The sequence below is a fragment of the Phyllobates terribilis genome, unplaced genomic scaffold (genome assembly GCF_046119375.1).
Source record: "Phyllobates terribilis strain yellow unplaced genomic scaffold, ASM4611937v1 Scaffold_5__5_contigs__length_657084704, whole genome shotgun sequence".
Taxonomy (NCBI): domain Eukaryota; kingdom Metazoa; phylum Chordata; class Amphibia; order Anura; family Dendrobatidae; genus Phyllobates; species Phyllobates terribilis.
The window spans coordinates 531334538-531351400 of NW_027362765.1; the positions used below are offsets into that span (position 1 = coordinate 531334538).

Here is a 16863-nt window from a genome sequence, read left to right on the forward strand (position 1 = left end):
TACATCCACCCCTGCTACTTCAACCCCACCTACTCCCATGCATCAATGTAGTAGAACAACAATTAAATACCCTTAAATGGGCCCCCATGAATAGAAAAAAATGGCTACAAGAAATTTTAAATAAATCATTATAAATAAATTTCTCAATATTTATAATTAGCAAATCACAATCGTTTTCTCTAGCGAGGTAATCACTGTAGAATTATAATGGCTGCCGTCGTGTTACACTGACAGAGCCCTATCACAGAATGTAAATAAGACAGGTACCTATTAGTGATGAGACAGTATTCCTTATTAACCCTTTCGAGTATTTTGGTGTGTTCGGCGTTTCATTCATTGTCGTCGTGCCTGCAAGTGTCACGGCTGTTAGACAGCTCTGACACATGCAGAGATACCCTGTTCGCCATGCTATTTCTGCATGTGTCATAGCTGTTTAACAGCCGTGACACTTGCAGGTGTGGCAACAATGAATGAAACGCTGAGCACGCCAAAATGCTCGATGAGTACCCGAGTGTGCTCGCCGAAAGGGTTAATGAAGCATACATGCTCATCACTAGTGCCTGTGAGTATTAGCAGTAGGAAGGTCCATTTAAAAACGCAGTGTGCACAGCAGTGTGAGCACCCTCTTCTTACATCAGCACCCCTGGCATTTCTAGTATTAGATCAGATAGGCAGGGATGGAAAGCAGTGTGAGCAGCCTCTTCTTACCTCAGCATCCCTGTTTCTCCAGTATTAGATCAGATAGATAGGGCGGACAACAGCGTGAGTAGATTCTCTTACATCAGCAACCCTGGCATATCCAGTATTAGATCAGATAGACAGAGTGGACAGCAGTTTGAGCAGCCTTTTCTTAGCCTAGCACTTCTGGCATCTCCAGTATTAGATCAGATAGACAGGGTGGACAGCAGTGTGAGCAGCCTCTTCTTATCTCAGCATCATTGTTTTTCCAGTATTAGATCAGATAGACAGGGTGGACAACAGTGTGAGCAGCCTTTTCTTAGCCTAGCATCCCTGGCATCTCCAGTATTAGATCAGATAAACAGGATGGACAGCAGTGTGAGCAGCCTCTTCTTACATCAACACCCCTGGAGTCAACTGTATTAGATCAGATTAACAGGGTGGACAGCAATGTGAGCAGTCTCTTCTTACCTCAGAATCCCTGTTTCTCCAGTATTAGATCAGATAGACAGGGTGGACAGCAGTGTGAGCAGCTTCTTCTTACATCAGCACCCTGGTATCTTCAGCGTTACATCATAGGATCCACTGAAAGCACACCTTCTTATACACAAAGGGGCCAGAGCTTCCTACTGTACATCTTTACAGGCACCTGCCCTGAAATTCTATGACAGGTTTCTGTCCATGTAACATTATGGCATCCATTATAATTCTATAGTGGTTACCTCCCTAGATAAAACAATGGTGATATGCTAATTAAATGTATTTAGAAATATCTTTATAAAAACAATTACTTTTATTCATTTTTATATATATATTTTGGAAAAATTGTTAAAGATATTTCATCTTCCAAATTTGTCATGGTCTTTTTCTCCATAAGATAATGCATCAAATTGAGTTTTTTGGTGCAAAATGTGCAGCAGCCAAATGTGAATATGAATCATAATTATTAATGTCCAATTGTATTTCTTACATTTTAGATAATAACTTCATGACATGATGCTTGTAATGTGTAATATCTGCAATAATAATAATAATTATTATTATTATTATTATTATTATTATTATTATTACAATTATTATTATTCACATCAGAACAACAGCAACTTCCACATCATCATGGAAAAAAATTCTAGTGTGTGATTGATATGTATATATTTTGGTCCCCAAACTGTTTTTCTCTATTATATCTCTGTGCTGTGACTCCTCCCTATTGCTCACTTTTTAATTGTATGTAGACGTCTACGGTAATTAAAGTACAAAGTCGCATGAGCAAACATCATTTAGCAAAGTACTGGATAATATAAGTGTTAAAATATTTTCACACACCTGACTATTGTGCTCCATGAAAAGAAGAGCAGGCATGTTTTATGATAGTCTGCAGCCTGAATTGTCTTTTCCTGTAATGTATGACAGGTAGACCTTAGAGCAATTAATGTGCATTGTCACTGTCATAAACACCCCACCACACCTCTGTCTGCTAATTAGGACATTTCCTTCCAAGTCACCTTAATAATGAGGGATTGCATTTCCCAGGTGAACAATAGCATCTTCTCCAAAGTCCCGATCCTATATTTAAGTCCTTCACTCTTTCCTCTGTCTTGTAGTCATTACCCCTCCTCCTCCCCTGGATTGTTTGACCTGTCTCCTGGTCAGAGATGACACTTTACAAACTTCTAACTGGTTTGCACCAGGAGGATCTTCCTCCCTTTTATCCATTCTCCCATGACCGATTAAACATCAACTGGCTGAATAAAAATTAATATCAACTTCTAATGTCATGTTGTTTATAGCTAATGAACTGATTAGGGGATAAACACATCAGCAAGACATTTTTTGCTCTCTGCCTCTCCCAGGAAGATGGTTAAATTGGATTAGCATTTGTTTCTCAATGTCCTTTTAACCCATTAATATCAAGTTCCATTTGCTCCCAAGAAGATATGCACATATTTAATAAAATATAAAGCAGCAGTTTATTCGTTGATATGGTGCTGTCAAGGTAGAAATGTGACAATTTAATACCATGCAAATTGTCATTGATGGGTGATTAAAATGTCATATTACTAAATGCATACAATAAGTTGTTTTGTACAACAGCTTACAGGAGGTCTAGCTATCAATCTATTATATCATCAATGATTCTATGTCAATTACATTAGCATAAATAAAATGTCATTATTTATTATTATTATTTATTTATTTTTTTTATTATTATTATTATTATTATTATTATTACTATTTTGTTAATATTCTCCTCATATATATATTGTGCCAAATAGGAAAATTTGCCTGGAAGCTGCAGGTCTGAAAATAATGTTACAGCACAAATAGACTTTCTAAACCAATTTAGCCAATGCATAAATGAAACTTTAATGAAGAATCAATGCGCAAATAGTTCATTTTTCTTTAGAATCCATCTGTGAACCTGACAGAGATTCTCACATCGTTAAATCAATAGGTTGCGGTGGTGCAGGAGATTGGGGTTTAGGGTTGGAGATTTATCTTGAGTTGCTTTAAGCTTAGTGTTAGTTGTTTGGTGATGTTAAAAAAAAATCTATGTCTAATTGAATAACAATGTTTCTTTAAGTAACATCAGCTAGGGTGGTTGTTATCCGTTTGCTGCAGAAAATATGTTGAACATTTTCACTGAACATAAAAACTTTTTTTTCCATCGAAACTTCTTCCTTTTTTCATGAATCTTCCATATTTCTGGAATAAACTTGGAAAAAGAGAGAAATAACATGAATAAAACCATAATAACTTTCACTAGGTACTTTTGAAGGCTCCAAGTCTACTGAGCTTGACCTGGGAGAACTTTAGATAGTAGATGAGGCTTTATATCTCCTGAAATAGTTTTTTTTAATCTAGGATTCTTTGATCTTGTATCCCTTGTAACAGATCTCCCTCCAGTATTTTTCTTTCACTTTTGTAGTTATCTAAACCGTTTAGTTGTGGCTGACTGCTCCATCCAGCAGGGAGACCAGGGCACCCAGCTGTGAGGAGAGTGCAGTAGGCTGGACATACCTAGTGCTTTGGTGCTGTGTGTGGTTAATGGCCCATTAACCAGGAGGTGAATGGCTCAGAGCACAGAAGACCCAGGTATGGGAACAGCACAAGGGGTACCCGACAAAAGCTCCTACTTCATGGAATCTTTGAACTTGACTTGGAAAGAGGATCATGTCCAAGGGCGGCAGTAGGAACCTGAAACTGTGACACCAAAGAGGAAAAGGTGGATGTGACATTTAGAAACTTTTTAAAGTGTAAGATTCAGAACTTCTGATCTCTTAAGAAAAAAAGTAATAATACTTTTTAAAATAAAATTCTATATATTTATTATTCCTTCTTGAAAAATAATATGTGTATTAAAATCGAATTATTTTTAAGAAGGTAATCATAGAAATATTTCATAGCTGCCGGAATAATTTTTGCTTTTCTTTATATTACACTGTAGTACTTGTAATGTCGCACACTTGCCTTAACAAATTGCAAAATTGATAAGATTGTTATATAAATATTACTAATGGAATAAAATTTATTTACATTATATTTTATTTTTAATGCATTTAGGTCAAGAATTCTAAAGTGATAATATGCAATAAAACCATTGACAAATTGTAGTAATTTGAGTAGGAATCAGCACATAGCTGCTCGCTGGCTTGTCATGACATGGCAGTGAAATCTCACTGTATTGGATCTTTGAAATATTTAATAAATATTATCTCTCTACTCCCAAGTGGTGCTAAGAAAACACTAGGAGAAATCCTAATTGTTGTGTCCACGCTTGGTCCACGTAAACTTTCTTAGCAGCCCCCTCTCCCCCTCCTCCTCTTCTTCTTTTTGAGTGTGTTGTTAGGATCTGGTGAAATCCCCTTTGCATTTCAGCTTTAAATAGGGAGATCAATAGAAAACAGTTGTAATGATACAATTAATTATGGCAAAATTAAAAGCGAGTAGAAAATCAATCTCTGATGGTGTTGAAGATGAAATTAAATTGATAGTCCATCTGTTCACCCCGCAGACCGTATAAATATTCAACCCAAGGACAGAGCTAATGGGATCAGACTGCCTGGGACTCCTCAATGCTCCCTCTCTTCCTCTCCTCCTTGTCCCATCTATGGGGACCATCTGCAACACCACATTATTCTACTTTACACCCTATAATAATGATGGGTGACTCAGAGCCTTACCCAAAGGACAATATACCATTTTCTATTCTATAGTATAACATAGAACAGGTTTTGTTTTATACAATTATGACAAAGTTTCATTACAATATACAATGTTACAACACTGATATATGCGATAGTGCTAATAATATACAACATATTATTCTACAATATATTACATTAATATAGTAATTTAATATACTGCACAATGCCACAGTAACACCTTATATTTTACTATATTATGCTATTATATTTATTATTATAATATTTTACACTACACTATGTTACACTAACGTTAATGTATGTATATATGTATATAAATTTATATATTAATAGTAGTGTAGCATAGTGTAGTATAAATTACAGTATATATAATATATATGTGTGTATATATATATATATCTAGATAGATAAATAGATTGATAGATATAGATAGATATATACATATTATACCACACTATGCTACAGTCACATATTATTCTAAGCTAAGCTACAAAGATGTATTATTTTATGCTATATAATGCTAGACTGATATTTTATACTACATTACGCTACTTGTAATTATAGTATATTTTATAAATTGTCACTTTGATGTTATACTCTATACTATATTACTGTTATTCCACACTGATAACTGATAGTAAGTTATGCTACACTGATATTTTGCTATATGATTCTACACTGTGCTTTACTAATAGTACATTATATTATTCTTCAATTATATATTACTATATACTACACCATTGCTATACTAACATTATGTTAACCTATACTTTGCTTTACTGATATTTTATTATAATCTATAAGAATAAGACTAATATAACAATATAATAAATTAATATTCAACAGTACTGTGTTATATTATACTATAGTGATATAGTGAATTGTGCTGCTCCAATTTATATTATATCACACTGGTAATACATTGTGGTAGACTAGGTATTGCTCTTCTGATGTGTATTGTACACTGATATTATAGTATTTTTTATACTGTATTGTTTTGTATTGTATTTATATAATCTATCCAGTATTTAATATACTTTTCTTGCTCCTTTATCTATAGTGAATAATGCCATTTGCTCAGAGCATGGATATCTGGGGAGGGGGTTCATGTCGTGGAGCATAGCTATAATGTGCTGTAACATGTGAGCTGTGTGTGCAGCTTTTTCTTTCTCTTGGCTCTAGTGACATGCAGTGGAAGAGCTTCACAGATACAGTCCAGCCAAACTTTTCATCGTCATTATGAAACTTATAAGATATGATTAACCCATTAAGTACTGACTAGACTGACTATATCAGACCTGAGTGTCCTAGAAATGGTGCAATTCGCATCATATTTACTGATACCTGGCGATGATGTTTTGTTACATGCAGCAGAATTTTCCATACATTTAAAGGGTCGTTCTAATATTTAACGGTGAATAATTTCTTCATTGATTTGCTTTGATTTACTTTTGAACAGATTAACCTGCAGCCTGTGTCTATGTCCCCTTATCTGATTAGTAACGTAGCTCCTTCTGAACACCATCTAATATGATTCCCGTTGAAATCCGACATTCAATCTGCCTTTTATTCTTTAAGTGGCTTGTTGTCAGGATTTTAAGGATAAAGAATTAGCAAATGATCTGACTGACCCTTCTCCTCCCACCCACATACAGGGAGCCTAGGGGCACAAACCTCAACACCAATTGCCTATATTAATTGATGTATTAGAATAGAAGTTTCTACTGCCTCCCCCCCTACTACTATAATAGATCAGCTACAGGATCCTAATAGGGGCCTATTCTACTGCAACCAAATAAAATAAAATCAAAGTACCATGAAAATTAATATAAAAACAAATGCATTTTTTTTACACTTTAAAACGATTTCACAAAGAAAAGAGGAAGAGTCACAAGTATAATAATATATTAATATTTATTTCGTATTTACAATACATAGCAATGACATCGTTATTATTACTATTACTATTGCTGTTATTTTTTTTTACTATGAGTATAATTTCTCTATTTTTGTTATGTTATCATTTCATTTGTTTTTAGTAAATGTTGTATTGTTGAAATCAACGGAAACTTATTAAGGTCGATAGATAGATAGATAGATAGATAGATAGATAGATAGATAGATAGATAGATAGATAGATAGATAGATAGATAGATAAATCTGTATAATGTTCAATCAAATAATGTTACAAAACCAACATGCGGCTAATAATCTATTAATCGTATATAATAGATACTGTACATATTATGTTAGATGGTACAGAGGAAGAACTTACATAAGTAGTGGATCAGAAACAGGACAGTGGTCTGCAGCAGAAGAGGATGCTTTTATTGAGTGGTGTCATGGTCAGACCTGTGAAGGACACAGAGCAGCATGGAGTGGACATTAAGGATGATATGAACTAGTAGACAGCATAGAGGAAATAAATAGTTTGAGCAAACCTTAGCAGAGCAGTGTCCAGATGTGTGTGCCTTGTCCCGCAGTGAGTGTGGAGGTTGTGTCCACCTGCTTGTTCTGCCTCTTCTTCCAGAGACCTCCTGATCATCCTTCCCTAGGCTCAGCTTGCTGGGAGGATATGATGGCTGATCACTGTACACACACTCCCTCCCCTCCTCTCACTCACATCCTGGCACCTCTATGCCTTTCTGCCTGATAAAGAATATTTCCTAGCGCTTTCTTCTATCTACCTGCACTCACTCCAAATCTCCTGCCCCAGTGCTCCTCATCACCCTTCTCCCCATCATCCCTCTCATCCTCCATCCCTCTCTTCTCTCTTTCACTAAACTCAGAGGCCATTAACAGCTCATGCTGGAGATGAATGACTCCCTGCCATTCTAACAAACCCCTTTTAATTAGACGTCAAACTTGGTCTTTTTCACTTTCAAAGGGGGTTAATCATTATTAAAAAAAAACAAAAAAAAAACTAAAAAGCTTTTCCCTCTACAAGAAGTAAGAGTGAGCACATGTAAAAGTTTATTCTAAAGTGTGTGTATACTCTAAACTTCAAAGTTTAAAAAACTATTCTTTAATTTATTGTTAATCTGTTTTTCTTTATTTGTTCCCTATAAATGATATTATTTCCTAAATTTCTTACATCACACAGTATAGTCTAGAAAAAATAAATACTATATGCATATATGTGTATGTATTTATGTATATATATATATATATATATATATATATATATATACATATATATACACACAATAATATAATATATATGTCTGTGTTTATATATATATATATGCTACCAGTGTAACATCTAGTCATATAATATTTCTTTAGTATCACATGCACAGATATATACTATACTATATGTGTATATATGTATATATATATGTGTTCTTGCGTAAATAAAAAATATATATATCTATCTTTATCATATTTCTTTAGTATTATATACACAAATATATACCACCATATATATATATATATATATATATATATATATATATGTGGTATATATTTGTGTATGTAATACTAAAAAAAATTAGATAGATAGATAGAAGAAAAGTGCATAGGTATTTTGCGGTTTCCACCACTTTGTCTCGCATGTCCCTATGAGGTTATATAAATGTTATTTTTGTGTGTATGTGTGAACATTTGTGTTAGGGCCTGGGGCGATGTAACCTTGGAAGGGCAGAATGGGAGACAGGAGGAGGATCCTTCATTACTGCTGATTAAAAGGGGGCTTTTAATAAGGCGGATAATTCACTCATTTGCACTTTTATGGGGAAAGCTCATATAACCACACTGGCTCCTTTCAGCGTTAGAAAGTCAGAGAACACAAATTGCCCTTGTTCTGTGAGGCCCCCAGTACATGGCCAGCGATGTGCCCATCATTGTTATATTTATATCTTATGTCTCTGTCCTAAGGGTCACTATTTCACTCTAGTAATTGTGTACATACAATGGTTTTCCAGTTGTGAGGGTCTTTCCCCTCTTGTTTTGTGTGTTTGTGGAGATGTCCCTTGTTTAGAGAAAAGGTTAAATGTCGGATCCTACATAAAAAGAACACGCGTGGCCCATTTGTCCTTTTTTTAAGGGGAACACAGAATTACAGCAAAAGAATTCCAGGAACTCCATCGTTTCCCTTTACAGTTGCCTGGCCCAGTTTACTTTCATGTGATTATTTTCTAGCAGTACCTGAGCCTAAGTCCCCAATGCTGAATACACTGGGATCTCATATGCAGTGGTATTAAGAGCAAAGGAAATAGGGGGTCTTGGATGAGAGAAGGAAGGGATAGCTTTAGGGTAATTGTGCTGTGGAGTGTGAAATTGCAGCCTGTGGTGTTCCGTATTGTACCAGAAGCTGAACAAAAATTCTGCCTTCCGCAGGGTCTTACACCAGTCTCCTGCATTTTTTGGCCCTGAATAAATGGGGCAAAAATAGATTATATATACTTTCATTTTATACATATATATATATATATATATATATATATATATATATATATATATATATATATATATATGTTTAACAATATAATTGGTATCAATTGATTAGGAATTTATTGCCCAGAGATAACTTTAAACATATTTTAGTATGTTACAATACCGATAGCTTAAATATAAATAAGGTATTAATAAGATAGATAGATGGATAGTTTTATATTCTACTAGATAGTTAGATATAGTTTTATATTCTGATAGATAGATAGATAGATAGATACATAGATACATAGATAATAGAAGATAGGTAGATGATAGCTAAATAGATAGATAGCTTTATATTCTACTAGATAGATAGATATATAGATAGATTATAGAAGATAGATAGATAGATAAATAGATAGTTTTATATTCTACTAGATAGATAGATATATAGATAGATTATAGAAGATAGATAGATAGATAAATAGATAGTTTTATATTCTACTAGATAGATAGATAGATAGATAGATAGATTGATAGATAGATAGATAGATAGATAGATAGATAGACAGACAGACATTAAACACAGTTATACTCTTCTAGAATAAGTATGTGGTGTGATATGATAAGGAATGGCAGTGTAGTATGTGGCCTTCTCAGTATGCTATGCCATGTATGATTATGTTTGTTTCATTAGTCTACACTATTTTAGAACACAGGCAGGTGGAAACCTCCATATGGATCTTCATGTTAAATCTCCCTGAAGCTTGTTTATTTAAATGAGAAGTGAGGTTTGTTTAGTAACATTGCCCTGAATGATAATATATTAAAGATGAATGGAACACATAACTTTGAAGGGTTATTGTTCCTGCATAATATATATAAGTCTGTCTATTTGATAAAAGGAAATGGGAAGAGTTGCTTTGAATAAAAGCAGAGTAGCAGATTTGACAGATAAGAGCAAAAATGTATAGAAAGCTTGTACATTAAATAATCACTTCCAAAAAAAGATATACAGAATTTGATTAAACTTAAATCAATGGAGTCATAGGAAACAATCTACAAGCCACAGTGGTGGTGGTGATGATGATGATGATAATTATTAGTATTAATATAGAGATCCGCAGATATAATGTACATTAGTGCTATTGATGATGGAAGGTAAAAAAAAACAAAGGAAGCAACTCCTCAGATCACTATCACTAGTTTCTCTCTGGGAAAGAGAAAAGTTTATTTTCCTCTAAATTTCGGCACTCAGGCGGGGACCTTTTTGAAGTGTAAATTTTTGGATTGAAAAGTTCTCTGTAGAGAGAAAGTGAGAGAGAGGGAAAAAAGTAATTTAAAGTCTGATGCTAGGAACTGAGCAAATCAATCAACCCTAACCAGAAATAAAAGCACCAGCATAAATCATTTATAGGACCTACAGCACCAATATTTACCAATACCGACAGTGTGGTGCTATGAGATAGATAGGTAGATAGGTAGATAGATAGATAGATAGATAGATAGATAGATAGATAGATAGATAGATAGATAGATAGATAGACAGATTTGTTAGTTTCCATCCAACTATACATTTAAGGTAAATATAATAAACAAACACTATTTGACTAAACCTAAAGTCTGCACTTTATTATTTAGTAGTAAAATGGCGAGAGATCCTCAGGAGTTCTAAGGAGCTCCTTTTATAGATCCTTCCATCAATTGTCTGTATAGTGTGAAAAATCACACATTGAAACCCAACCAGAATTTTGTTTCTGTCTAATGTGTTTTCTTTTCACATCTTTTCAGTGGTTGTAACATTGAACAGTTCCCCATCGGGTCACATAGTGATGTTCTCCTATAACACATTGCACATATGCAGAAGAGATAATATGTTGCAGAGTCTAGATTAAAAATACAAAACCTACCTATGTATTAAACATTGTATTTGCAGGTTGTGGTTTTTCTGTAATTAGTAATTAGTGATATGACACAAAGAGCTAAGGTTCAACCAACTGCGTTGTTATTAATAATAATAATATCATTATAATTTAACATTATCATTATTGACTCAATAATATAATTACAAATGCAACAGGTGCAACCACTACAAAATTCCAGTATCCAAAGGAAATTCTTCAGGAAACATTGTTTATTGATGTAAAAGAACACAGAACAAGATAAGGTTTTAGCTATAAAATAAAAGAACAAACCTTTACTTTGATGTCTATGTATGATGGGAAATGTTGGCAATTCCTAGCTCAAGTGTAGTTTTCAGCCGCTAGACTGGGTTAAAAAGTGCACTGAAAACTTTTTTTCCCTCCCTTATAAATAATCTCTAGATTTAAAACCAGACCACATAGCGCCATCTGCAGGTGACAGTGCTAAAACATCAGATAATACAATTGCAGGTTGGTCACAGTATTTTTAAATCAAGCTGGCATTTACACCACTTGCAGGCCGCTTTTACATCTATTTACTGCAGACTGAACATGAATGATAGATACACAGTTTATATCAGGAGGAGGAAAACATGAGAAGCATATCTGATGGGGATTGTATCAGTAGTGTGGGCTCAGCCTGGAGAGAAGGGAGTCTGCAGGTTCAGGGTGACTGCTCATAGGAGAGTTTAGTGTGGACAAGCAGCATGCACCAGTGGCTCTGTATGAGCCTTCAAATGACTAATAAGTGCTTTGTCTAAAGGGACTGGACATGTAATAATGTTTCATTAGAAAACCACTATAGGGTGAAAAAACAGTCTTCTCACGCAGGTGACTTCGCTGGAAATTCGGTGAAAATGGACTAAACACAATGTGTATGTTTGCATACTTTTGTTTGTGTTCTCGTATGTAGGTATATTTTGAATAATCACTCCTGGTATTAATAACATGCCTACACTCTTAAAATGTTCATGTGCGAAATATATATATATATATATATATATATATATATATATATATATATATATATTGCATTAGTCATATACATCTGACCAATGCAGCTTAGATTATATAGATATATAAAACATTATTGGACAAGTTATAATTTTAAAAGTTCAATCATAATTTTTTTCTGTGTGTAGTTGACTTTGTGCAAACATTGTGACAATATTTATATATTTATTGTATAGGTCATGCAAACTATATATTCATAGATTGACATATATCCTTAATATAATTTTGCATAACAGACTTTCTCTAGTTAACACTATTAATAAACTCTTTGTACATTTTCCTGTACTTCTTCTACGTAAGCCAGAGCTGCACTTGATTTTTTATACATTTGTTATTGATTCCATCACACTAATGAAAAATCGAAGTCATCTTCCCATAGGGAATAAATAATAAGCTTTTTTAATGAGCTGGGTAAATCTAAACTTTTTTTTCCAAGTTGCTCTTTTTTATCATCATCCATGCACTTCTGCACAGTCATTCTCACGATAATGCGGCCGAAAGTGTTAATATAAGCAATAGAAACTGTATGGTGATGAGTGCTGGCCCCTGTTCTGTGAAGACTTATCTTATCTTATCTGCTAGTTTACTTCTCCGAGTAGTCTTTAATGCTAATACATTGTGCACTTCTAGTGCCATCCTCCTCCTGTGCCTGCTGCCCCCTCCTTCGCTCCTCTGTGCTCTGCTTGAAGTAGCAGGGTAATGCCAGGGACCTCCTTACTAGGGCTCCAGCTTTTTGCATTGGCGAATCACCGAGTGGTGGAATCTATTCCCTTTGTCTGACAAGTCATCCATCTCCCAGCTCTAGGGGGAGGGCAGTGAGTGTGTGAGTGTATGTGTAGGGAGGGGGGCAGCTTTTAGAGAGACACACACAGGGAGAGGAGGCTCCATTCTCCAGCCAAACCTCCTAGCACACACATCCCACCTTAAAGTGACAACTTCAGCTTCATCTTAGTAAAGACCTTGCTCTGCCCCCTGATTTTCTGCACACCCCTGGATTGTTTTCTTCTCTGTTAACTTTGCTTTGAAGTCAGACAACTCCAACCAAAGACCTAGAGGACAGCACAACTCTTCCTGAGGCCACCTTTCGTCATCCACTGCTCACAAGTATCTTGATCTCCTCTGCAACACTGGTCCAAAGCTCACACAGGCTTCAGAAGCAGCCATGAGAAGAAGCATTTGCTGGCCACAGATTGGCTCTTCTTCCCAGGAAATCTGAAGGACTTTAGTGTCCATCTCCTGAGCATCTGCAATCCTGCTTGTCCCAAGAGCTGACACTCGTCTTGGTTACTGCTCCCAGCTCTCAACACGGGGGGAAAGGGGAAGCAGTCTGAGCTTTAAACGAGTGCAGATTATTTTTTTCAAGTCTTGAAGTTCAGTCCAGAGGCGAAACGGCGACTACAGCCGAATACCTGCCTTTCATTTGCCTCCCCATGGATATGCATTGTAAGGCAGACCCCTTCTCGGCCATGCACCGTGAGTACTGGAGCCCTGCTCCTACTAATGCCATTGCTTCCTGTGTACATTCCTCATAGATGTATTAGATACTCAGCAAGTTGGTGACCATGACCAGCTATGCCCACTCTTCCATTCATATACACTTCAAGCACCAGCCATGCCCACTGTTCCATCTACATGCCCAGCAAGCCAGGTTTCAGCTATGTCCACGGCTCCATTTGTGTATAAATCAAGCCACTGACTATTTATTTATGACCGCCTATTCCATCCAATTTCGTTGCTTTTTGAGCACCTATGTCCACTCCTGCATTCCTGCACCCACAGACACCCACACTGCTCTCAGGTTCTTGCCATTAATGCCACTTAAAACTACAATCAGTATTACAATATAGTAGCTCAAGAAAATGAGCAGCAATATATAAGAATAGAACATTTTTTTTGTATTAAAATAATGTCCTATTAATATAAAATATGATATATTATTTACAGAATAAATATCATTAATGTCAGCTATAACGTCATGTTGTAGCTTAGCAAAAAAAAAAAAAAAAGAAATCGCCAAAAAAAAAATTTCAGTTTACCAGAAATAATCCATTAGATTAGTGCTATCACAAACAGTATGAGATAAACATGTGAACTACATAAATATAACATTTCCTGTTTGTTTTTAATTTTTACTGGTAATTATATAGGTTTTGAGAAAAAAAAATATAGAAAATATTTATATTTAATATATTGAAAAATATCAAAATTAATATAAATAGTAATAATGAGGACTAAAAGGATATACTACCAAAATTATTTATGGCATATATATTTAAGCATATATTACTACACAGGAAAAGAAAAGATAAGGTCGATTTAATGCATAGATTGATAAAATCAACTTGAAACTAGAATAATTGTGCACATTTAACGAGTTTTAAAAATAATTGTGATGTTGAATTATTTTTAAGAAATCAAAAAGGCACTTGTGTGCGGTGTCTGGACACATGTTCTTGGGAATCTAAATAGAGAGAGGACTAAAACTATATAAATTATGTACTTATTAGGGTAAAAAAGATTAAAGATGCATCATATATATATATATATATATATATATATATATATACATACACAAGTTTATACAAACGCACACTTACAATCATATATATTACCCGACATTCCATATGCAACAACAAGCAGTTATTGTACCCAATAAGTAAATTATTAATGTGCAATCTTTTGCATCTGTTGCCTTTTAATAATATGTAATAGGAGTTATCAGAGGTGCAGTGAATTATTTATCACAGAGGTGCTGAGAAAATTACTGATGGTAACTGTATAGCTTATGTGTAGAGGATACGAGGATACATGGAGATGATGAGAATGTAAAGAGCACTACACACTCTCACACATACGCTATAATAGTAGGGCAGCAGGAGTGGCACATCTTTGGGGAGAATAGGATTTGTGCACTGGATCGATGGAAGGGCAATGAGAGTTTCCTCAAGTTCACAGTCGATAAGTCACTGTCAGCTGCACGGGAGAGAAACTATGCGAGAGATAGAATGATGGCTAGATAGGTGGATGATCAATATTAGATATCTAGATAGATAGGGGCAAAGTTTTCCCCAGTTTTAGTTCCCCCAATCGGTACATATTTTTTAGTTTCAATATTTATTTTTTTGTGATAATCAAGAATGGAATATATATATACATACATACATATATATATGTGTGTGTATGTGTTTATGTGTATATATATATATGTGTGTGTGTGTATGTGTTTATGTGTATATATATATATATGTGTGTGTGTGTGTATGTGTTTATGTGTATATATACATACATATGCGTGTGTGTTTTTATGTGTACTTATGTGCATGTGTTTTGTGTATATATATATATACATATATATGAGTGTATGTATATACATATGTGTGTGTTTTTATCTGTATCTATATATGTGTCTGTTTTTGCATACATATATATGAGTGTGTGTATGTATGAGTGTGTGTATGTACATATACAGATATGTGTGTGTTTTTATGTGTAACTATATATATCTTTATGTGTGTGTGAGTGTATATATATATATATGTGTGCTTTCTGTGTATATATATATATATATATATATATATAAATACACTCACATATATGTATATATACACACACACACATATATATATACATAAACACACACATAAATATATATTTGTATTTATACATAGTTATGTGTGTACTGCAGAGATATATATATATATATATATATATATATATATATATATGTATATCTTTCTATTTACTTTCTATGAAGCCATTATTCTGAATAGATATGATCACAGAGTGCCGTGCCCCTCTATACCACGCTAAGCATATGCCAATACTTATAAAGCGATGGTGTAATTAAATGTAAAGAGGAGGGCGCATGCCTGGCGCAATTATTAGTGCTGGGTCACGTGCTGCTGTTAGATCTCCCCATATCTGGGGGTATAATGGTGGTACACATGGGGTACGTAGCTCCCTATATGAGTGGCCTGCAGTGGGTTTCCCCGGTCCCTGGGAGCACGTGTTTGCACTGGATGGATCTCGTTACACTGTAGTAATGCAGCTCATCTGTGAAATGTTATATATAACAAATCACTGACAACATCATCACACAATAAGCAATGTACTGTAATGCTCCACAGAAGCCTTGCTTTCTATACCCTATCCCATATACAGTTGCAGCCATGCTGCTGATGTCATTGCAACATAAAAATAAAAATCGATTTACATGCAGTTGTATACAGAGAAGGTCTCATAGTATTAGTGTCTATCTAATGATTTTCCCATTTCTTCTCTCTTTGTGTCTCCTTTTTTTTTTTTTTTCGTCTTCCATCTTCCCCAGCAGGGCATGGGGGTGTGAACCAGCTCGGGGGGGTATTTGTGAATGGCAGACCTTTACCTGATGTGGTGAGGCAAAGGATAGTGGAGCTGGCCCACCAAGGAGTGAGACCTTGTGACATCTCTAGGCAGCTGAGGGTCAGTCATGGCTGTGTCAGCAAGATCCTGGGCAGGTAAGGCTACTTCTTGCTTCATTCAATGGCAGGATATACTTTCACTTGTAAATGAATAATAATTGAATTCATACATGATATATAGAATGATGGAGATAGCAATATATATATATATATATATACATATATATGTATATATATATATATATTTATATATATGTCCTGCAGAATAATAATATTACCAATTAGAATATATGGAGTATGGATGCGGCC

The 16863-nt window shown here is 34.8% G+C and overlaps 1 protein-coding gene and 1 long non-coding RNA gene across 14 annotated transcripts in view; one reads left to right on the forward strand and one right to left on the reverse strand.

Annotated features, from left to right (window-relative positions):
- Positions 1-3020: 3020 nt before the first annotated feature.
- On the reverse strand, positions 3021-7619 carry LOC141271322 (uncharacterized). The gene is made up of 3 exons (XR_012321895.1): positions 7286-7619; positions 7120-7196; positions 3021-3394 (listed from the first exon to the last, which is right to left on the reverse strand). It is a non-coding gene; the product is annotated as an uncharacterized lncRNA (long non-coding RNA).
- Positions 7620-13040: 5421 nt separating this feature from the next.
- The window catches only part of PAX2 (paired box 2), a 72973-nt gene continuing 69150 nt past the window's right edge, over positions 13041-16863 (forward strand). For 10 of the 13 annotated variants that reach the window (XM_073685764.1, XM_073685763.1, XM_073685767.1 and 7 more), the window contains exons 1-2: positions 13041-13627; positions 16482-16650. In XM_073685764.1, the coding sequence (XP_073541865.1) occupies positions 13585-13627; positions 16482-16650 (212 nt within the window). In that variant the 5' untranslated portion in view covers positions 13041-13584. The remainder of the gene's footprint in view (positions 13628-16481; positions 16651-16863) is intronic. The other 3 variants (XM_073685766.1, XM_073685755.1, XM_073685760.1) reach the window with 1 other exon arrangement.